This window comes from Marmota monax, unplaced genomic scaffold, assembly GCF_021218885.2.
Source record: "Marmota monax isolate L192 unplaced genomic scaffold, Marmota_monax_Labrador192_F-V1.1 WCK01_AAM20220418_F8-fsc00005, whole genome shotgun sequence".
NCBI lineage: Eukaryota > Metazoa > Chordata > Mammalia > Rodentia > Sciuridae > Marmota > Marmota monax.
Genome location: NW_026692254.1, coordinates 11,283,034 through 11,299,887, shown reverse-complemented (window position 1 = coordinate 11,299,887; position 16,854 = coordinate 11,283,034). Strand labels below are relative to the sequence as shown.

The following is a 16,854-nucleotide window of genomic DNA, read 5'->3' as shown; positions in this document are numbered from 1 at the left end:
GCACACAAATAAACACTGCTTCCTATTGAATACTTTGGTGTCCCCTGTCTCTGTATGAGAATCCCATGCAATATTTTATTCTGTTTTGTTTGATGCAAACACTGACTTATCTTATCCTTTTCATTGCTATATATTTATAATGACCAGTTTGCTTAGAAGTATTTACATCCTATGAGAAGTGAAAAGAACATCTGAAAAAAGATTTGGATGACTCTTAAATAGTAGTCTACAATAACTGACATGAAAACCAACTCAAGTTGTAAGCTCCTTCTTTTTAGAAACATTGCATATGCTGTAATTCTTAAAAATAACTTATCAAAACTGATTTGTGCCCATGTTTGCACTCTTCTAAAATTACTTTTAAAATAGTCTAACATGAGAAGTTTTCTATGGCTTCTACAGAAATTCACATGGCTTCTACAGAAAGTGTCAACAGGCCTGGAGATATAGCTCAGTGCTAGAGAGCTTGTGCAGCATGTACTAGGCCTTCAAATTTAACTACCAACACTGCAAGAAAAGGAACTGAAGAAGGAAGGAAGGAAGGAAGGAAGGAAGGAAGGAGATAGTGGACAGGAGGGGAGGGAAAGGAATGAGTCATTAAAACAAAAGGACAAGTGGTACAAATATAAATATATGACATACTATCTCTTTAAATTTTTTACAGAGCTTTAGAATTTTAGTGACATCAAGCTGGGTGATATTATGACTGTACAGAATGGCACAAAATAAGTTCTGGCCTAAACCAAACCAATGGGTGGGTGACCTGGAGAGGAATCCTCTCTGGCTTGATTGGGACAGGCTTGAACCTTTGCTGCTTCAAGATTCACAGCACAGTGAAGGGCAAAGACTTCTCTGACAGGCAGCATGAGTGTGCTAGGCCCCTGGGAGACCATGACCAGGGTTCCCCATGCCCATGCATGGAGCTGCCCCCAACCACTGATTCACAATGATCTGCTCCATTGCCTGGTGCAGGTTTGTTCCTGACCAAAGGCCTGAGTGTCCACAGCCTGTTTTGGCATGGCTGGGCATGGTGTGGTAGCAGAGGGAATAGCCAAAGTAGCCTTATCGTGATGGAAGGGCAATGGCTGCCCCTCAGCCCTACTTGGGGGTGGTCCTGGAAGAAGTAAGCAGGGTTGTGGTCTGCCTTGTCTGAAGACATGGAAACACACCCTAGTCCTTATGGCTGTCCCTGGGAATTGATGATATGTACAACAATTGGATTTTTTGTTGTTCTCTTGTTTTTGTGGAGAAGTTATCAGTCTGTGAGAAGCAGGCATTACATGAGAAGAGAAAAACAGCTTGCTCTAAAACTTTCTGGACTAATTGAAGAAAAATGTGAACTACTTGAAAAGGTTAGTCTTGTTCAAAAAGACTATGAAGACTTAGAGTCATCTTTAAAGGATACCATTTTGGAGAAGGAGTCAATAAAATCAGAAAATTTGGAGACAATATATGAAAACCTGGATAGGTCCATATCTAAACTTGAGGATGAAATACTCTTTCTAGAAAAAAAGCTAAAAGAAGAGAAAACTAAATATTTTCAACAGGATGAATTGATGGTGGATATATTAAAAAGAATTAAGTCCCTAGAAGATGAATCAAAATCACTCAAATTTCAAGCTAAAACAACCTTGAGAATATTTAAAATGAATAAAGAAGCAGTTACAGTAGCAATAAAAGAGGCTTTGAATGAAAATTTCTACCTTCAGGAAAGTCAGAAACAGCTTTTAGAAGAAGTTGAGGTATGGAAAGAAAAAGTGAATGGCCTCAATAAACAGAAAATGGTACTTGAACACTCTAAAGATCATGCAGGACCATCTTGGAGAGCTGAAGTAACCACCGCCACTCTCTGACAGATTGCAACAATAAAACAGGTGTGTTTTACTCAGCTCCTCTCCCATACAGCAGGGAATTCGCATAAAATCTCTCCTAGGCTCTCTGGGGGAGCGATTATCAGAGCAAGCCTGCATAAAGACGTGGGGAGAACTAGAGACACCAGACCTTCAACTCCCCCTCCCATCAGCGGGGAAAACGAAACCTGTATTGTCAGCGTGGGGGGAGGGGCAAGTGGAAAAAATCAAAACAATAGAGTGCCAGGGGGTTTTCAATAGCCACCCTCCACGCCCAACAAACGGCAGGCCCAGAGTACAGTTTGAACTGCCTAGAGGCATCACTCAGGGGAAAACTGGTCTAGCAGGAGAAACCAGGACTAGCAGGAGAAACCAGGGGACTAGAGGCCAGGCCCTCACAACTGGGCGGCTGGAGAAACTCCACCCGCTGCCTGCAGGACTGGGTGGCTGGAGACCTCCCCCCCGCCTTTGACCGACGGCACCACTGGGCAGCTAGAGATTGCCCTCCCACCAGCAACAGCCGGCCCATTGCCCCTGCGACTGGGTGGCTGGAGACCGCACGCCCACCTGCGACAGCCGGCCCATTGCCCCTGCGTCTGGGCGGCTAGAAATCGCCCACCCACCAGCGACAGCCGGCCCATTGCCCCTGCAACTGAGCAGCTGGAAACCACACGCCCGCCAGCGACCAATCGCCCGCCGGCTGCCAGCACGACTGGGCAGCTGGGGACCGCCCGCCCGCCTGCAACAGCCAGCCCGCTGCCCGTGCAACTAGGTGGCTGAAGACCGCACACCCGCCGGTGACCGATCATCCGCCCACTGCTTGCGCGACTGGGCGGCTGGAAACCGCCTGCCTGCTGGGGACCGACCCGCGACTGGGCAGCTAGAGATCACCCGCCAGCCAGTGACAGCCCACCCGCTGCCCAAGCGACTGGGCGGCTGGAGTCCGCCCACCCGCGGGTGACCGATCGCCCACCGGCTGCCAGCGTGACTGGGCGGCTGGAGACCACCCAGCTGCCGGCGTCTGGGAGCTGAAACCAACCAGAGACAGTACAGTCCAACCCCTCCATTCGGACACCCCAGTAAGGAGCCTGGGGCCCGCCATAGCAGGGAGGTGACGTCACTGGAGCTTGGCCGTCAGAATTCCTTCTCAGTGGAATCCACTTTAGCAAGCATAGTCTACCAACACAAAAGAGAGATAACAGAGATATAAAAACCAAAACAAATTTATAGAAGAGAGCAGAAACACAGCAATCAAATAGAACTGGAAAGTAGCATGAACATCATGAAAAAACAAGGGAAAAAAGGAGTACAAACAATGCAGGACAACTTAAATCTACAGGAGGACCTAGAAGCATCAGAAACAGGGATAGGGAAAGAACTCAAGGCATACCTAACTCAGATGGAAAGGAATATTAGAGAAGACATGAGACAGCAAGTCCAAGCAATAAAAGTATATTTTGAAAATGAATTAAACAAACAAATTCAAATGGCAAAGAACGAGCTTTACCAGGAGATAGAGATCTAAAAAAACATCAAACAGTAATCCTAGAAATGCAGGAAACTATAAACCAAATTGAAAACTCAAACGAGAATATTACAAATAGACTAGATCAAGTAGAAGTCAGAACATCAGATAATGAAGACAAAGTTTATCAACTTGAAAAGAATATAGTCAACACAGAAAAGATGCTTAAATCCCATGAGCAATCTATTCAAGAGATATGGGATGTCATTAAAAAAACCAAATCTGAGAGTTATCGGGATAGAAGAAGGCACAGAGAATCAAACCAAAGGAATGGACAACCTACTAAATGAAATAATTCTAGAAAACTTCCCAGAGATGAAAGATGGAATGGATTGCCAAATCCTGGAAGCCTACAGGACCCCAAACATTCAAAACCGTAATAGACCAACTCCAAGACACATAATTATGAAGATAGCCAACATACAGAACAAGGAGAGAATATTAAAAGCTACGAGAGAAAGGAGGCAGATTACATTCAGGGGCAAACCAATTAGGTTAACGACTGATTTTTCATCACAGACTTTGAAAGCAAGAAGATCCTGGAACAATGTATTTCAAACGCTGAAAAATAATGAATTCCAACCAAGAATACTGTATCCAGCAAAATTAAGCTTCAGATTTGACAATGAAATTAAAATCTTTCACGATAAACAAAAGCTAAAAGAATTCGAGGCCAGAAAACCAGCACTGCAAAGCATTTTGAGCAAAATACTACAAGAAGAGGAATTGAAAAATAGTGCCCAAAACTAACAGCAGGAGGTATCTCAGTAAAGGGGGAGGAAAATAACCAAAAAGTAAAAACTAGCCAAACTAAAATAAATAAATAAATAAACATGACTGGAAGTACAAATCATATTTCAATTGTAACCTTAAATGTTAATGGCCTAAACTCACCAATCAAGAGACATAGGCTAGTAACCTGGATCAAAAAACAAATCCAACAATATGCTGCCTTCAGGAGACTCATATGATAGGAAAAGACATACACAGGCTGAAGGTAAAAGGTTGGGAAAAATCATATCACTCACATGGCCCTCGGAAGCAAGCAGGAGTGGCCATACTCATATCGAATAAAATCAACTTCAAACCTAAGTTAATCAAAAGGGATGAAGAAGGACACTATATACTGTTAAAAGGAACCATCCACCAACAAGACATAACAATTATCAATTTGTATGCACCAAACAATGGAGCTGCAACGTTCATAAAACAAACTCTCCTCAAGTTCAAGAGTCAAATAGACTACAACACAATAATTATGGGTGACTTCAACACACCGCTCTCACCATTAGACAGATCCTCTAGACAAAAGCTGAATAAAGAAACTATTGAACTCAATAGCACAATCAATAACCTAGACTTAACTGACATATATAGAATATATCAACCATCATCAAGTGGATACACGTTCTTCTCAGCAGCACATGGATCCTACTCAAAGATAGACCATATACTATGCCATAGGGAAACTCTTAGTAAATATAAAGGCATAGAGATAATACCATGCACCATATCTGATCATAATGGAATGAAACTGGAAATCAATGATAAAAGAAGGAAGGAAAAATCCTACATCACATGGAAAATGAACAATATGTTACTGAATGATCAATGGGTTACAGAAGACATAAAGGAGGAGACAAAAAATTCATAGAGACAAATGACAATACAGACACAACATACCGGAATCTATGGGACACAATGAAAGCAGTTTTAAGAGGGAAATTCATTTCTTGGAGTTCTTTCCTCAAAAAAAGAAAAAACCAACAAATAAATGAACTCACACTACACCTCAAAAACCTAGAAAATGAAGAGCAAAATAACAGCAAATGTAGTAGAAGACAAGAAATAATTAAAATTAGAGCAGAAACCAATGAAATTGAAACAAAAAAAACCATTGAAAAAACTAAAAGTTGGTTCTTTGAAAAAATAAACAAGATCGACAGGCCCTTATCCATGCTAAGGAAGAGAAGAAGAGAGAGAACTCAAATTACTAACATACGGGATGAAAAAGGCAATATCACAACAGACACTACAGAAATACAGAAGATAATTAGAAAGTATTTTGAAACCCTATATTCCAATAAAATAGAAGATAGTGAAGATATCAATAATTTCTTAAGTCATACGATCTGCCCAGATTGAGTCAGGAAGACACACACAATTTAAACAGACCAATAACAAAGGAAGAAATAGAAGAAGCCATCAAAAGACTACCAACCAAAAAAAGCCCTGGACCGGATGGGTATACAGTGGAGTTTTACAAAACCTTCAAAGAAGAATTAATACCAATACTTTTCAAGCTATTTCAAGAAATAGAAAAAGAAGGAGCTCTTCCAAATTCATTCTATGAGGCCAACATCACCCTGATCCCGAAACCAGACAAAGATACTTCAAAGAAAGAAAACTACAGACCAGTATCTCTAATGAACTTGGATGCAAAAATTCTCAATAAAATCCTGGCGAATCGAATAAAAAACATATCAAAAAAAATTGTGCACCATGAACAAGTAGGATTCATCCCCGGGATGCAAGGCTGGTTCAATATACGGAAATCAATAAATACTATTCACCACATCAATAGACTTAAAGACAAGAACCATATGATCATCTCGATAGATGCAGAAAAAGCATTTGACAAAGTACAGCATCCCTTTATGTTCAAAACACTAGAAAAACTAGGGATAACAGGAACTTACCTCAACATTGTAAAAGCTATATATGCTAAACCTCAGGCTAGCATCATCCTAAATGGAGAAAAACTGAAGGCATTCCCTCTAAAATCTGGAACAAGACAGGGATGCCCTCTATCACCACTTCTATTCAATTTAGTTCTTGAAATACTAGCCAGAGCAATTAGACAGACAAAAGAAATTAAAGGCATAAAAATAGGAAAAGAAGAACTTTTTTTTAAAGAGAGAGAGAGAGAGAGAGAGAGAGAGAGAGAATTTTAATATTTATTTTTTAGTTATTGGTGGACACAACATCTTTGTTTGTATGTGGTGCTGAGGATCGAACCCAGGCCGCACACATGCCAGGCGAGCGTGCTACCGCTTGAGCCACATCCCCAGCCCTGGAAAAGAAGAACTTAAATTATCGCTATTTGTGGATGACATGATAATATATTTAACAGACCCAAAAGGGTCTACAAAGAAACTGCTAGAGTTAATAAATGAATTCAGCAAAGTGGCAGGATATAAAATCAACACGCATAAATCAAAGGCATTCCTGTATATCAGCAACAAAACTTCTGAAATGGAAATGAGGAAAACCACTCCATTCACAATATCCTCAAAGAAAATAAAATACTTGGGAATCAACCTAACAAAAGAGGTGAAAGATTTATACAATGAAAACTACAGAATCCTAAAGAGAGAGATAGAAGAAGATCTTAGAAGATGGAAAAATGTACCCTGTTCATGGATAGGCAGAACTAACATCATCAAAATGGCGATATTACCCAAAGTTCTTTACAGGTTCAATGCGATGCCAATTAAAATCCCAATGGCATTTCTTGTAGAAATAGATAAAGCAATCATGAAATTCATATGGAAAAACAAAAGACCCAGAATAGCAAAAGCAATTCTAAGCAGGAAGTGTGAATCTGGAGGTATAGCGATACCAGAGTTCAAACTGTACTACAGAGTAATAGTAACAAAAACAGCATGGTACTGGTACCAAAACAGGCAGGTGGACCAATGGTACAGAATAGAGGACACAGAAACCAATCCACAAAATTACAACTTTCTTATATTTGATAAAGGGGCTAAAAGCATGCAATGGAGGAAGGATAGCATCTTCAACAAATGGTGCTGGGAAAATTAGAAATCCATATGCAATAAAATGAAACTGAATCCCTTTCTCTCGCCATGCACAAAAGTTAACTCAAAATGGATCAAGGAGCTAGATATCAAATCAGAGACACTGCATCTGATAGAAGAAAAAGTTGGCTACGATCTACATACTGTGGGGTCAGGCTCCAAATTCCTTAATAGGACGCCCATAGCCCAAGAGTTAATAACAAGAATAAATAAATGGGACTTACTTAAACTAAAAAGTTTTTCTCAGCAAGAGAAACAATAAGAGAGGTAAATAGAGAGCCTACATCCTGGGAACAAATTTTTACCCCTCACACTTCAGATAGAGCCCTAATATCCAAAATATACAAAGAACTCAAAAATTAAACAATAAGATAACAAATAACCCAATCAACAAATGGGCCAAGGACCTGAACAGACACTTCACAGAGGAGGACATACAATCAATCAACAAGTACATGAAAAAATGCTCACCATCTCTAGCAGTCAGAGAAATGCAAATCAAAACCACCCTAAGATACCATCTCACTCCAGTAAGATTGGCAGCCATTATGAAGTCAAACAACAATAAGTGTTGGCGAGGATGTGGGGAAAAGGGTACACTTGTACACTGCTGGTGGGACTGCAAATTGGTAAGGCCAATTTGGAAAGCAGTATGGAGATACCTGGGAAAGCTGGGAATGGATCCACCATTTGACCCAGCTATCGCCCTCCTCGGACTATTCCCTGAGGATCTTAAAAGATCCTGCAGATACTGCCACATCAATGATCATAGCGGCACAATTCACAATAGCTAGACTGTGGAACCAACCTAGATGCCCTTCAATAGATGAATGGATAAAAAAAATGTGGCATCTATACACAATGGAGTACTACGCAGCAATAAAAAATGACAAAATCATAGAATTTGCAGGGAAATGGATGGCATTAGAGCAGATTATGCTAAGCGAAGCTAGCCAATCCTTAAAAAACAAATGCCAAATGTCTTCTTTGATATAAAGAGAGCAACTAATAACAGAACAGGGAGGAAGAGCATGAGGAAAAGATTAACATTAAACAAAGACGAGTGGGGGGAGAGAAAGGGAGAGAGAAGGGAAAGCATATGGAAATGGTAGGAGACCCTCAATGTTACACAAAATTACATAGAAGAGGATGTGAGGGGAAAGGGGGGGAAACAAGGGAGAGAATTGAACAACAGCAGATGAGGTAGAGAGGGATGATGGGAGGGGAGGGGAGGGGGGATAGTAGGGGAAAGGAAAGGTAGCAGAATACAACAGTCACTAATATGCCATTATGTAAAAATGTGAGTGTGTAACCGATGTGATTCTGCAATTTGTATTTGGGGTAAAAATGGGAGTTCATAACCCAATTGAGTCAAATGTATGAAAGATGATATATCATGAGCTTTGTAATGTTTTGAACAACCAATAAAAAAATAAAATTAAAATTAAAATTAAAAAAAATAATAAATAAATAAAGATCATACAGAACAAGTTCTAAGAGATAAAGAAAATCACATTAAATCTCTGACTGAACACTTGCTGCAGATGAAATATTGGGCTCCTGTGCTTGCAGAAGTCCTAAAAGATGATGGTAACTTGGAGTTGGAAATGGAGAGTGAATCAGAAATTGGTGCTCACTTTGAAGATCAGCCAAAAGGGGCTTTGAAGAAACTGGTTTATGTTGCAAAGTTAAAGGCCTCTTTTAAATCCTTAGAAAGAGAAGGAAATCAAATTTTTACTTTATTATCTGAAGTAATTGAGACAAAGGAAGGTGTTATAGGACATATTAAAAATCTTAAGACAGAACAAGCATCTTTGCAAGCAGAAAATACACAATTTGAAAGTGAGAATCAGAATCTTCAGCAGAAATTTAAAGTCATGATGGAAATATATCAATAAAATGTAATGGAACTCCAATGGAAACTAATAGGAGAGAAAAATTACCAGGTAGAGCAAGAAGTGAAACTTTCCAAAGTGGAGGAAAAGATTAGCCATACAACTAAACCGCTGGAGACCTATAGAAAATGAGCCAATGATCTTGAAGAAGAATTGAAGAGAACCATTCATTTTTATCAGGGGCATGTTAAGTACTATGAGAAAAAAACACATGGTAATGAGTTGGCAGCTCAGAGTGCTGAAAGATACCTCAATGATTTAAGAAAACAAAATGATCACAACAGACAAAAATTAACTGAAATGGAGTTCAAATTTAAACTTGCAGAAAAAGATCCTTCTGCACTTGATGTTTCAAATACAGCCTTTGGCAGAGGTCATTCTCCAAATGGTCCCTCACCATTGAGTCAACCTTCATGTGAAATGAGACCTTATGTGGAAAAGAAGGGTCCACTCATACTCTCACCTTTGGTGACAGTGGGAGAAGGAAGAGGCTCAAGGGGCCCAGAGAATTCTCTGGATCATCCAACTAGCAATGAAAGAAGAGAATCAAACTGCAATAGGTTAACTGATCCTCAGAGAGCACCTTCTGACACTGGACCCCTGGCACCTCCATGTCAACAGGCCCATATGATAATGATCCCTCCACCAAGCCAAACATATTCTGATCCACAGCTTCCTCTACAAAGGCAAGATGGATGTTATTATAATTATGGTACACCATCAGAATTCAAAAGTTCCACTATGCTGCCTTTGGAAAAAATGGAGGGGTCTACGTCTTCAGATATTAAATACAGTAGAAATGATATCAAAGTCAATCTTGGTGATTCCAATTTGCCTGATTCATCTCTCCCTCCTGAAAATGAAGTAAGTGGCTCTGGATTTGCTTTCTCACCTTTCCTTCCAATCAGAGGTCCATTGTTTCCAGTGGATCCAAGGAGTCAGTTCATGAGAAGAGGACCTTTTTTCCTCCACCTCCTCCAGGAAACATGTATGGAGCATCTTGAGGATATTTTCCACTGGGCCCACCACACCCTCCATTCCCAATGGGACTGTGGTGTTTTCCTCATTATCTCCCCCCAAGAGCTGGATTTCTTCCCCCTCCTCCCACCCCCATATTCTGAAAGTAGAAGTGAGTTCCCTTCAGGGTTGATTCCACCTTCAAATAGCCTGCTATTGAACATCCAGAAGCACAAAGGAAACCTGACTATATTTTGTATCTGCCTTCAAAAGTAACTTATCTCTCATTTATAGTTTAAGTAACTGCTTTTATTTAAATGATTATACTTTTTCTCCAATTGAAGCTTAATGGGATTACAATTCTTAGTAGTTTGTAAATAAACATGGTTTAAATATGAATCCTATGAGTAAATTATTTCCATTTTATCTTATTCTAGAGACTATAACATTTAATTTGATTAATGCACTATTATATGAACAAGAAATTGAGTTTTATATATGCAATCTTGCAGTTGGGGATATTTTAAACTCCAAACAAAGGCTGTCCCTTTATACAAAGAAACATATTTACTGTGATTGTAGCAAATGTGAAAGTAACTTTATGCTTAATGAAAGATTTTAATTGATATAAAATATTGTTTGGCATTGATAATAAAAATCAGCTAGTTTTTCCATAAAAAATACTAGAGCATATTAAGAGTAAATCAGAAAACACAATTATACATGTCATGGAAATAGAAGATTTCAAATAAAAAAATCAGTTATCAGAAAACTTGTAGAAATTGGAAACTTCACTCTGTCTCTGTTTTCCCTTACATCTTTTTTTTTTAATTTGTACCCATTTTGCTGTGGTTCACTGATATTGGGAGTGTCCTAGTCTTTGTTTTGTCCTAGTCTTTGTTTTAAAATAGAAATGAATTATTAGGACACTGAAATGAAGAAACAAAGACATAACTTCAAATTTTATTATTGGTAGATCCGATAGTCATAAAATGACTCTGCTAAACTACTATAAATGTTTGAATTTCTTAATCTCAATTTCTATATCATTGCATATAAGTAACAATTTACAAAACTGCACCAGTCTGGAGATGACACTTTGAACAATGTTTCCCTGTTAGAGACCAAGAAAGAACATTTATTAAAAATACCCTAATTAAGAATTAGTGGTTAAAGTTTTTTTTTCAAGTGTTAAATATGCTCTTCAGGTTTTTGTAAAGAGTATACATTTAAGTCTAAAATAAATGCCATAATATAATTTTCTTCTTAAATATAAGAAGCAGCTTTGTCACAATTGATGGCCAGTGGAGACTTTCAGTGATACTTGAGCCCATGATTAATTTAAATGAGAAAAAATGTTGGGCATTGAAAAAGAAACACTACAAGTTCAATAAATCTAATCTGTTTTCCCTCAAGAGTAACGCTGGTTGTTAAATTAATCCTATAATTTTTACTTTCTAGCATAAAACATTATTTGCTCTAAATGAATGGAAGACAAGTCTACATTCATGGTCTATATAAAATGGACTGATGACCCCCCACTAATGTTAATTCAGAACTACTTCTGCTCTAACTACTACAGGAGAATAGTTCCTAGTATATTTCATGTTTGACACCAAGAAACTGGAAGTAAGGTGATTTTAGGTTGAAAACAGAACTGAAATTCCTAAATACCATGATACAGTCCTATAAAAGTTATAGTTTCAGAAGAAAAACCTGAAAGGACCTTCTAAATATGACACCATTTATTGAATCAGGTTCCAACTTTGTTTGCAGCTCTGAAAATGACAGTTAAATAAAATAAAAACAATATTAAAAATTGGCAACTTATAGAAAAATAAGAAAGTATTAAGTCCAAAAATGAAGTCATATACACAGTACATATCTATATGCACTTTACCTAAATAATTGGGCTATTATTATAAAAATCAAAATTCTCACAACTATAAAAGAGTCCTGCTCCTGATATTTGAGATGTCATAATTAAAGTAATAGTCTTTTTTACATGACTTATGTGGAAAAATATAGCACCAGTGAATGAAACTAATAAGTATATTATTGTTTTATTTATAAAGGTTTTTTAGTTGTGGATAGACATTTACTTCATTTATTTATATGTAGTACAGAGAATCAAACCCAGTGCCTCACACATGCTGGGCAGGAGCTCTGCTACTGAGCCAAGACCCAAGCCCATGATTATGTCTTAACAACCACTAACAATAATCTAAAAAGGAAATGAGTATATCTCTATTATCAAAGAAATATAAGCCAAAAATACATAACAATAATAGTTAGACCTGAATTATTTTCTAATGTTCTACTTATTACAGGGATTCTTTGATTCTATAGTGGCTTTATCAAAGGCCTGAAATATTTCCTAGCACTTGGCCAGCATCTACTCTTCTACAATAGAGGAAATTGGTATGGTAGAATTCATTTCATGAATTAAATTCATATACTCAGGGGATATCAATATTCCTCAAATATGCTTATGGACCTGAGAGTACTGATATTCAATAAAAGGATTATGTTTTTTAAAAAATGAGGGCTGGGGTTTTTACTCAGCAATAGAGTGATCACCTAGAACCTTCAAGATCCTGGGTTCGATCCTCAGCACCACATATAGATAAATAAAGGTATTGTGTCTATCTATAACAAAAAATGTTTTTTTTTAAAAAAATGGTAAACATGGCAAATTTCACATCATGTATATTTTAACCACAACAAAACATTTAAAATGAAAAACAAAAAAACTGAGGGGTGCCAGTGAGGGAGCTGTGAGTTCTCACTGAGGTGGGTTCTCAGTGAAGATGGCAGGTGGCCTGATTTCAATAGGTGTTTTAGGTGGTGCCACATCCTGGGATATCCAGTCTGGTGAGGTTTCCATTTGAGGATTCATTGGGGAGGGCTTTATTGGTAATGGAATGTTGTTCATAAATCCTTGCCTGAAATTTTGGATGAAAGAGTCATTGTGCCATTAGCTATATTAATATTGGGTAAGAGGACAACTTGCAACTTTTTATTTTTTTGTCTTTTTTTTCAACATATAACTTTATGAAGGTCAAAAATATGACAAATGTGGCCTCCTATTCTTAGAGTGTTTTAAAGTGACAGATTCCTGGAAATAAGAAATGACAACTTTCTTTGGGACATGTAAACCTGTATTCAAAATATGAATATACTTTAGGTACCCATAGGAAAATTCCATGATATAAATTACATGATGCATTTTTTTCCTGAGTCCCCTCTCTTCTGTTAGCCCATGCCTCTAAGGACAGCACCTCCTGGAGGCTGCAGGGCCTGCTGCCTGAGAGCAGTGAGCTCTGTACTGAGGAACCTTGAAAGTGGCTCTCTGGTGAGGTCCAGAGGAAGGCAAGAATGAGAAGTCTAGGCAGGACAATGGCATGGAATGACAAGGAATATTCTGAAAGATGCTGTCTTCTGTCTGGAGGACCTGCTGGAGGAACAGGTGTTGAAAGGAATTGTGGCCCCAGGGAACTTGGGGGAGGAACTATGGAAAGCATGCTGTGAAACCTGGCTTCTCCTAGGAACTTTTCAGTAAGCCTGTCTCTAACTGTGCCTGGAGAGGTGTGTGGCTGTCTTCACATGGGACAAAGTGCCAAGTGGCCCTTCCTTCATCAAGGATAAAATCAGGGCCTTCAGCAACTTAGTTAAACCCTGTCTTTTTGTGACTGGCTTTTTGAGTTGGCCTAATATTTTCAAGGTTCACACTTGTTGTAGCATGTTATCAGTACTCCATTCCTTTCTATTGCAGAACAACATTACACTAGATGGATATGCTGTATTTATTAATCTATTTTGTTATTTGACTGAGTCACTTGTACTTTTTGGCTATTTGAATACACTGATGTGAACACTCATATACAAACTTTTGTGTGCATGTCTAACTTTGTTTCCCACATCTAGGAGTGGGATTGCTGAGTCACTTAGTAAGTCTCTGGTCTAACATGGAAGAAGTTGCCAGACTCTGCTAGAAAGCTGCCACGTCCTTTACATTTTCTTCCCCAGGTCACTGTGTGTTTCCGTTCCTGAGAACATAAGCTATTGTCCATGTCTTTGATTGTAGCCATCCTTCTAGCCATTAAGTCATCTCTTATTATGACTTTGATTTGAAATACTTTAATGATAAATGATGACTGTTTTGCAAACATAATGATCTTTAGAGAAGTGCATATTCAAGTCTTTGGACACTTTTGGGGGGATTTTCTTTGTTGCTTAGTTGTAACAGTTCTTTCTATATTTGGGGTAAGAGTAATTTCTGAGTTATAATCTACGATTTGCAAGTATTTTCTTCCATTCTGGGAGTTGTCAATTCAATTTCATAGTGCATTCTTTGATGCTCAAAAGCTTTTATTTTCAACAAAGTTCAAGTTACTTATTACTTCTTTTGTTGCTTAGCTGGTGCCTTATATTAGTAAACACTACTAAATGTAAGGCCAAAATGATGTATTTCTATTTTTTTCTAAGAGTTTATAGTTTTAGCTTTGCATTGAGTTCTGATATATTTTGAGGATGTGTGTGTGTGTGTGTACACGTGTATGTGTGTACACATGTGTGTGTATATGAAGTGAGGAAGGGAATCTAACTCTATTCTTTTCTATATGTTCATCTGTTCTCACAGCACCCTTTGTTGAAAAGGTCCTTTATCATTGACATGCCCATGCATCTTTGGTGATGCCTTAGCACATCATATTACCCTTATGACCATACACATAAGGGTTTTCTACCAAAACTCATTCATGATTTGCTCTTCAGAAAAGGAGCCATGATAGAGCATTGGTGACAGGTTTGCTCACTATAGCCTTCCCAGCTCACTATACAGTGCCCACCTGCAGGTATAGTTACAGTCTGCACTTGCAGAGGCTGGGCTGTCTCTTGGTCTCAGGGCCTGAGGACTCCGCTTCCAATGAGCTTTCATGCCCATCCCTCTGTGTTCACATGACAGGTTAGGAGCTATGCCAGATGACACCCTAGTTGCTACTTGACCAAGCACATATCCATCTAGACTGGCCAGAGACATGGGCACATTGAGCCCCAAATGGACTGTTAGTCCCCTCAAGTGCATAGATACAGATGGCTATCACACAGGTCTCTTCCTAGGATGTCATCCAAAGGGGGACAGCTGCACATTCTGTCCTAATCCATCCATGTAGCAATCAGTTATTGATTGTATGGGCAGGGCCCTTGATAGTTTGGACCTCAATTCCTCTGGTGAGAGGAGTGGATTGAGTCTTCTGAATTGATTACTTTGAGGCAGGGGACAGGTTTGAGTTGGCACAGGGAGAAGTTAGCAGCCAATTAACTGGGCCCCTATAGGCTGGCTTCCTGTGTGAACCTCCCCAAGACCCTGAAGGGGTCCTTCCTCTTAGGATAGCACTTGGAGCCCTCCTACCCACACACTTAGGACTCTACAAGAGCTAACTCTGTACCTTGCACCTGCTCAACTCTGGAAATGGATCACCTATTCATCTTTGTGCACAGAACTTTCTGCTCCATTTCTATCAGGATCGACTGCTTGGCAGAAATTCTGCTTTCGCTGCTCATATTTCCCCTCAAAATTTGCAAAGACAAAGAGTGCGATTTCTATTTTTGGTATAATTTGAGTTAGATCATCAAGCAAACTTTATTTTTCTGAAATATATTTTATGTATGTAATTATGCCCATAATTGTATTTGTATTTTAACTTTTGATCAAAATTTCACTAATGTTTTTATATGCCATAGCTCAGAGAGCATACTAGGCTTCACAAGCATTAATAAGAACCACCATTGTATTTTAAATATTAGATTTCTTCAAGATGTGAATAGGTCTTAAATGTAAATATCACAGACTCATAATTCCATGACAATTAATAAGCTTTTAGTTTCCATCCCATATTTAGACATCTTACATTTAGTGGAGTTTCTTAAGCAAGGAAAAGAGAATGGAAACAAAATGACCCACTTACCTGTCACCCTCAAGACTGGAATAGCTTCACAGCACTTATGCCTCCCACGTGACATGGCAGCTCTGATGAAGAGGAACAGTGAGGCTGAAAACAGCTTTCCAGGTCACACAGATCCCCATTCCTAAGATACAATTCGCAGGCTCAGCACTGCCACTTCTGAGACTCCACAGTGTTAGGAGTGTCCTCTGCACTAGGCTTTAACTAAGTAGGGTGAGCATTACCTTCATTGGCAGATCCCAGACTCAAGGGTGGAGTCATCCTCAGACCAAACCTAATTTAATGTAATATGACAAAGTTTTAAGAAATGAGTAGCATATCTGATTTCTACAAATTATTTTAGAAAATGTCCTTTGAGATAACATCATTTTAACATATTTTTATTCAAGTCTAAATTAACTTAACAATAACTTATAGCTGCATACAGTGGTTTGTGTGTAACAGACAAAATGAATACATTATGTAATAACAGAATTGGGAGAAATGCAACTAAGGAACTTCCCAATGATAAATAGTTCTTGGAGCTGTATTTCAGAAAAGCCTACAGTGTACATAGTAATACATAGAAAATTCAAGTTAAGTGCTGAATATGTATGGATATGGAGCACTTTTTTTTGGTACTGGGGATTGAATTCAGGGGCATTCAACCACTTAGCCACATCCCTAGCTTTGTTTTGTATTTTATTTATAGAAAGAGAGTTTCACTGAGTTTCTTAGTGCCTCACTTTTGCTAAGGTTGGTTTTGAACTTGGTATCAGCCTCCCTGAGCTGCTGGGATTACAGGCACACGCTTTAGTGCCTGTCAATGTGGAACACTTTTTAGTGTGTTTAAGGGCCTGG

General features: G+C 38.6%; 1 protein-coding gene across 1 annotated transcript; it reads left to right on the top strand.

Annotated features, from left to right (window-relative positions):
• The first annotated feature begins 1,081 nt into the window (after positions 1-1,081).
• LOC124089308 (melanoma inhibitory activity protein 2-like) lies at positions 1,082-10,095 on the top strand. Its single transcript, XM_046439290.1, is given in 4 exon segments — positions 1,082-1,138; positions 1,140-1,809; positions 8,679-10,049; positions 10,052-10,095. Coding segments are annotated over 4 exon segments (2,142 nt in total).
• The last annotated feature ends 6,759 nt before the right edge of the window (positions 10,096-16,854 follow it).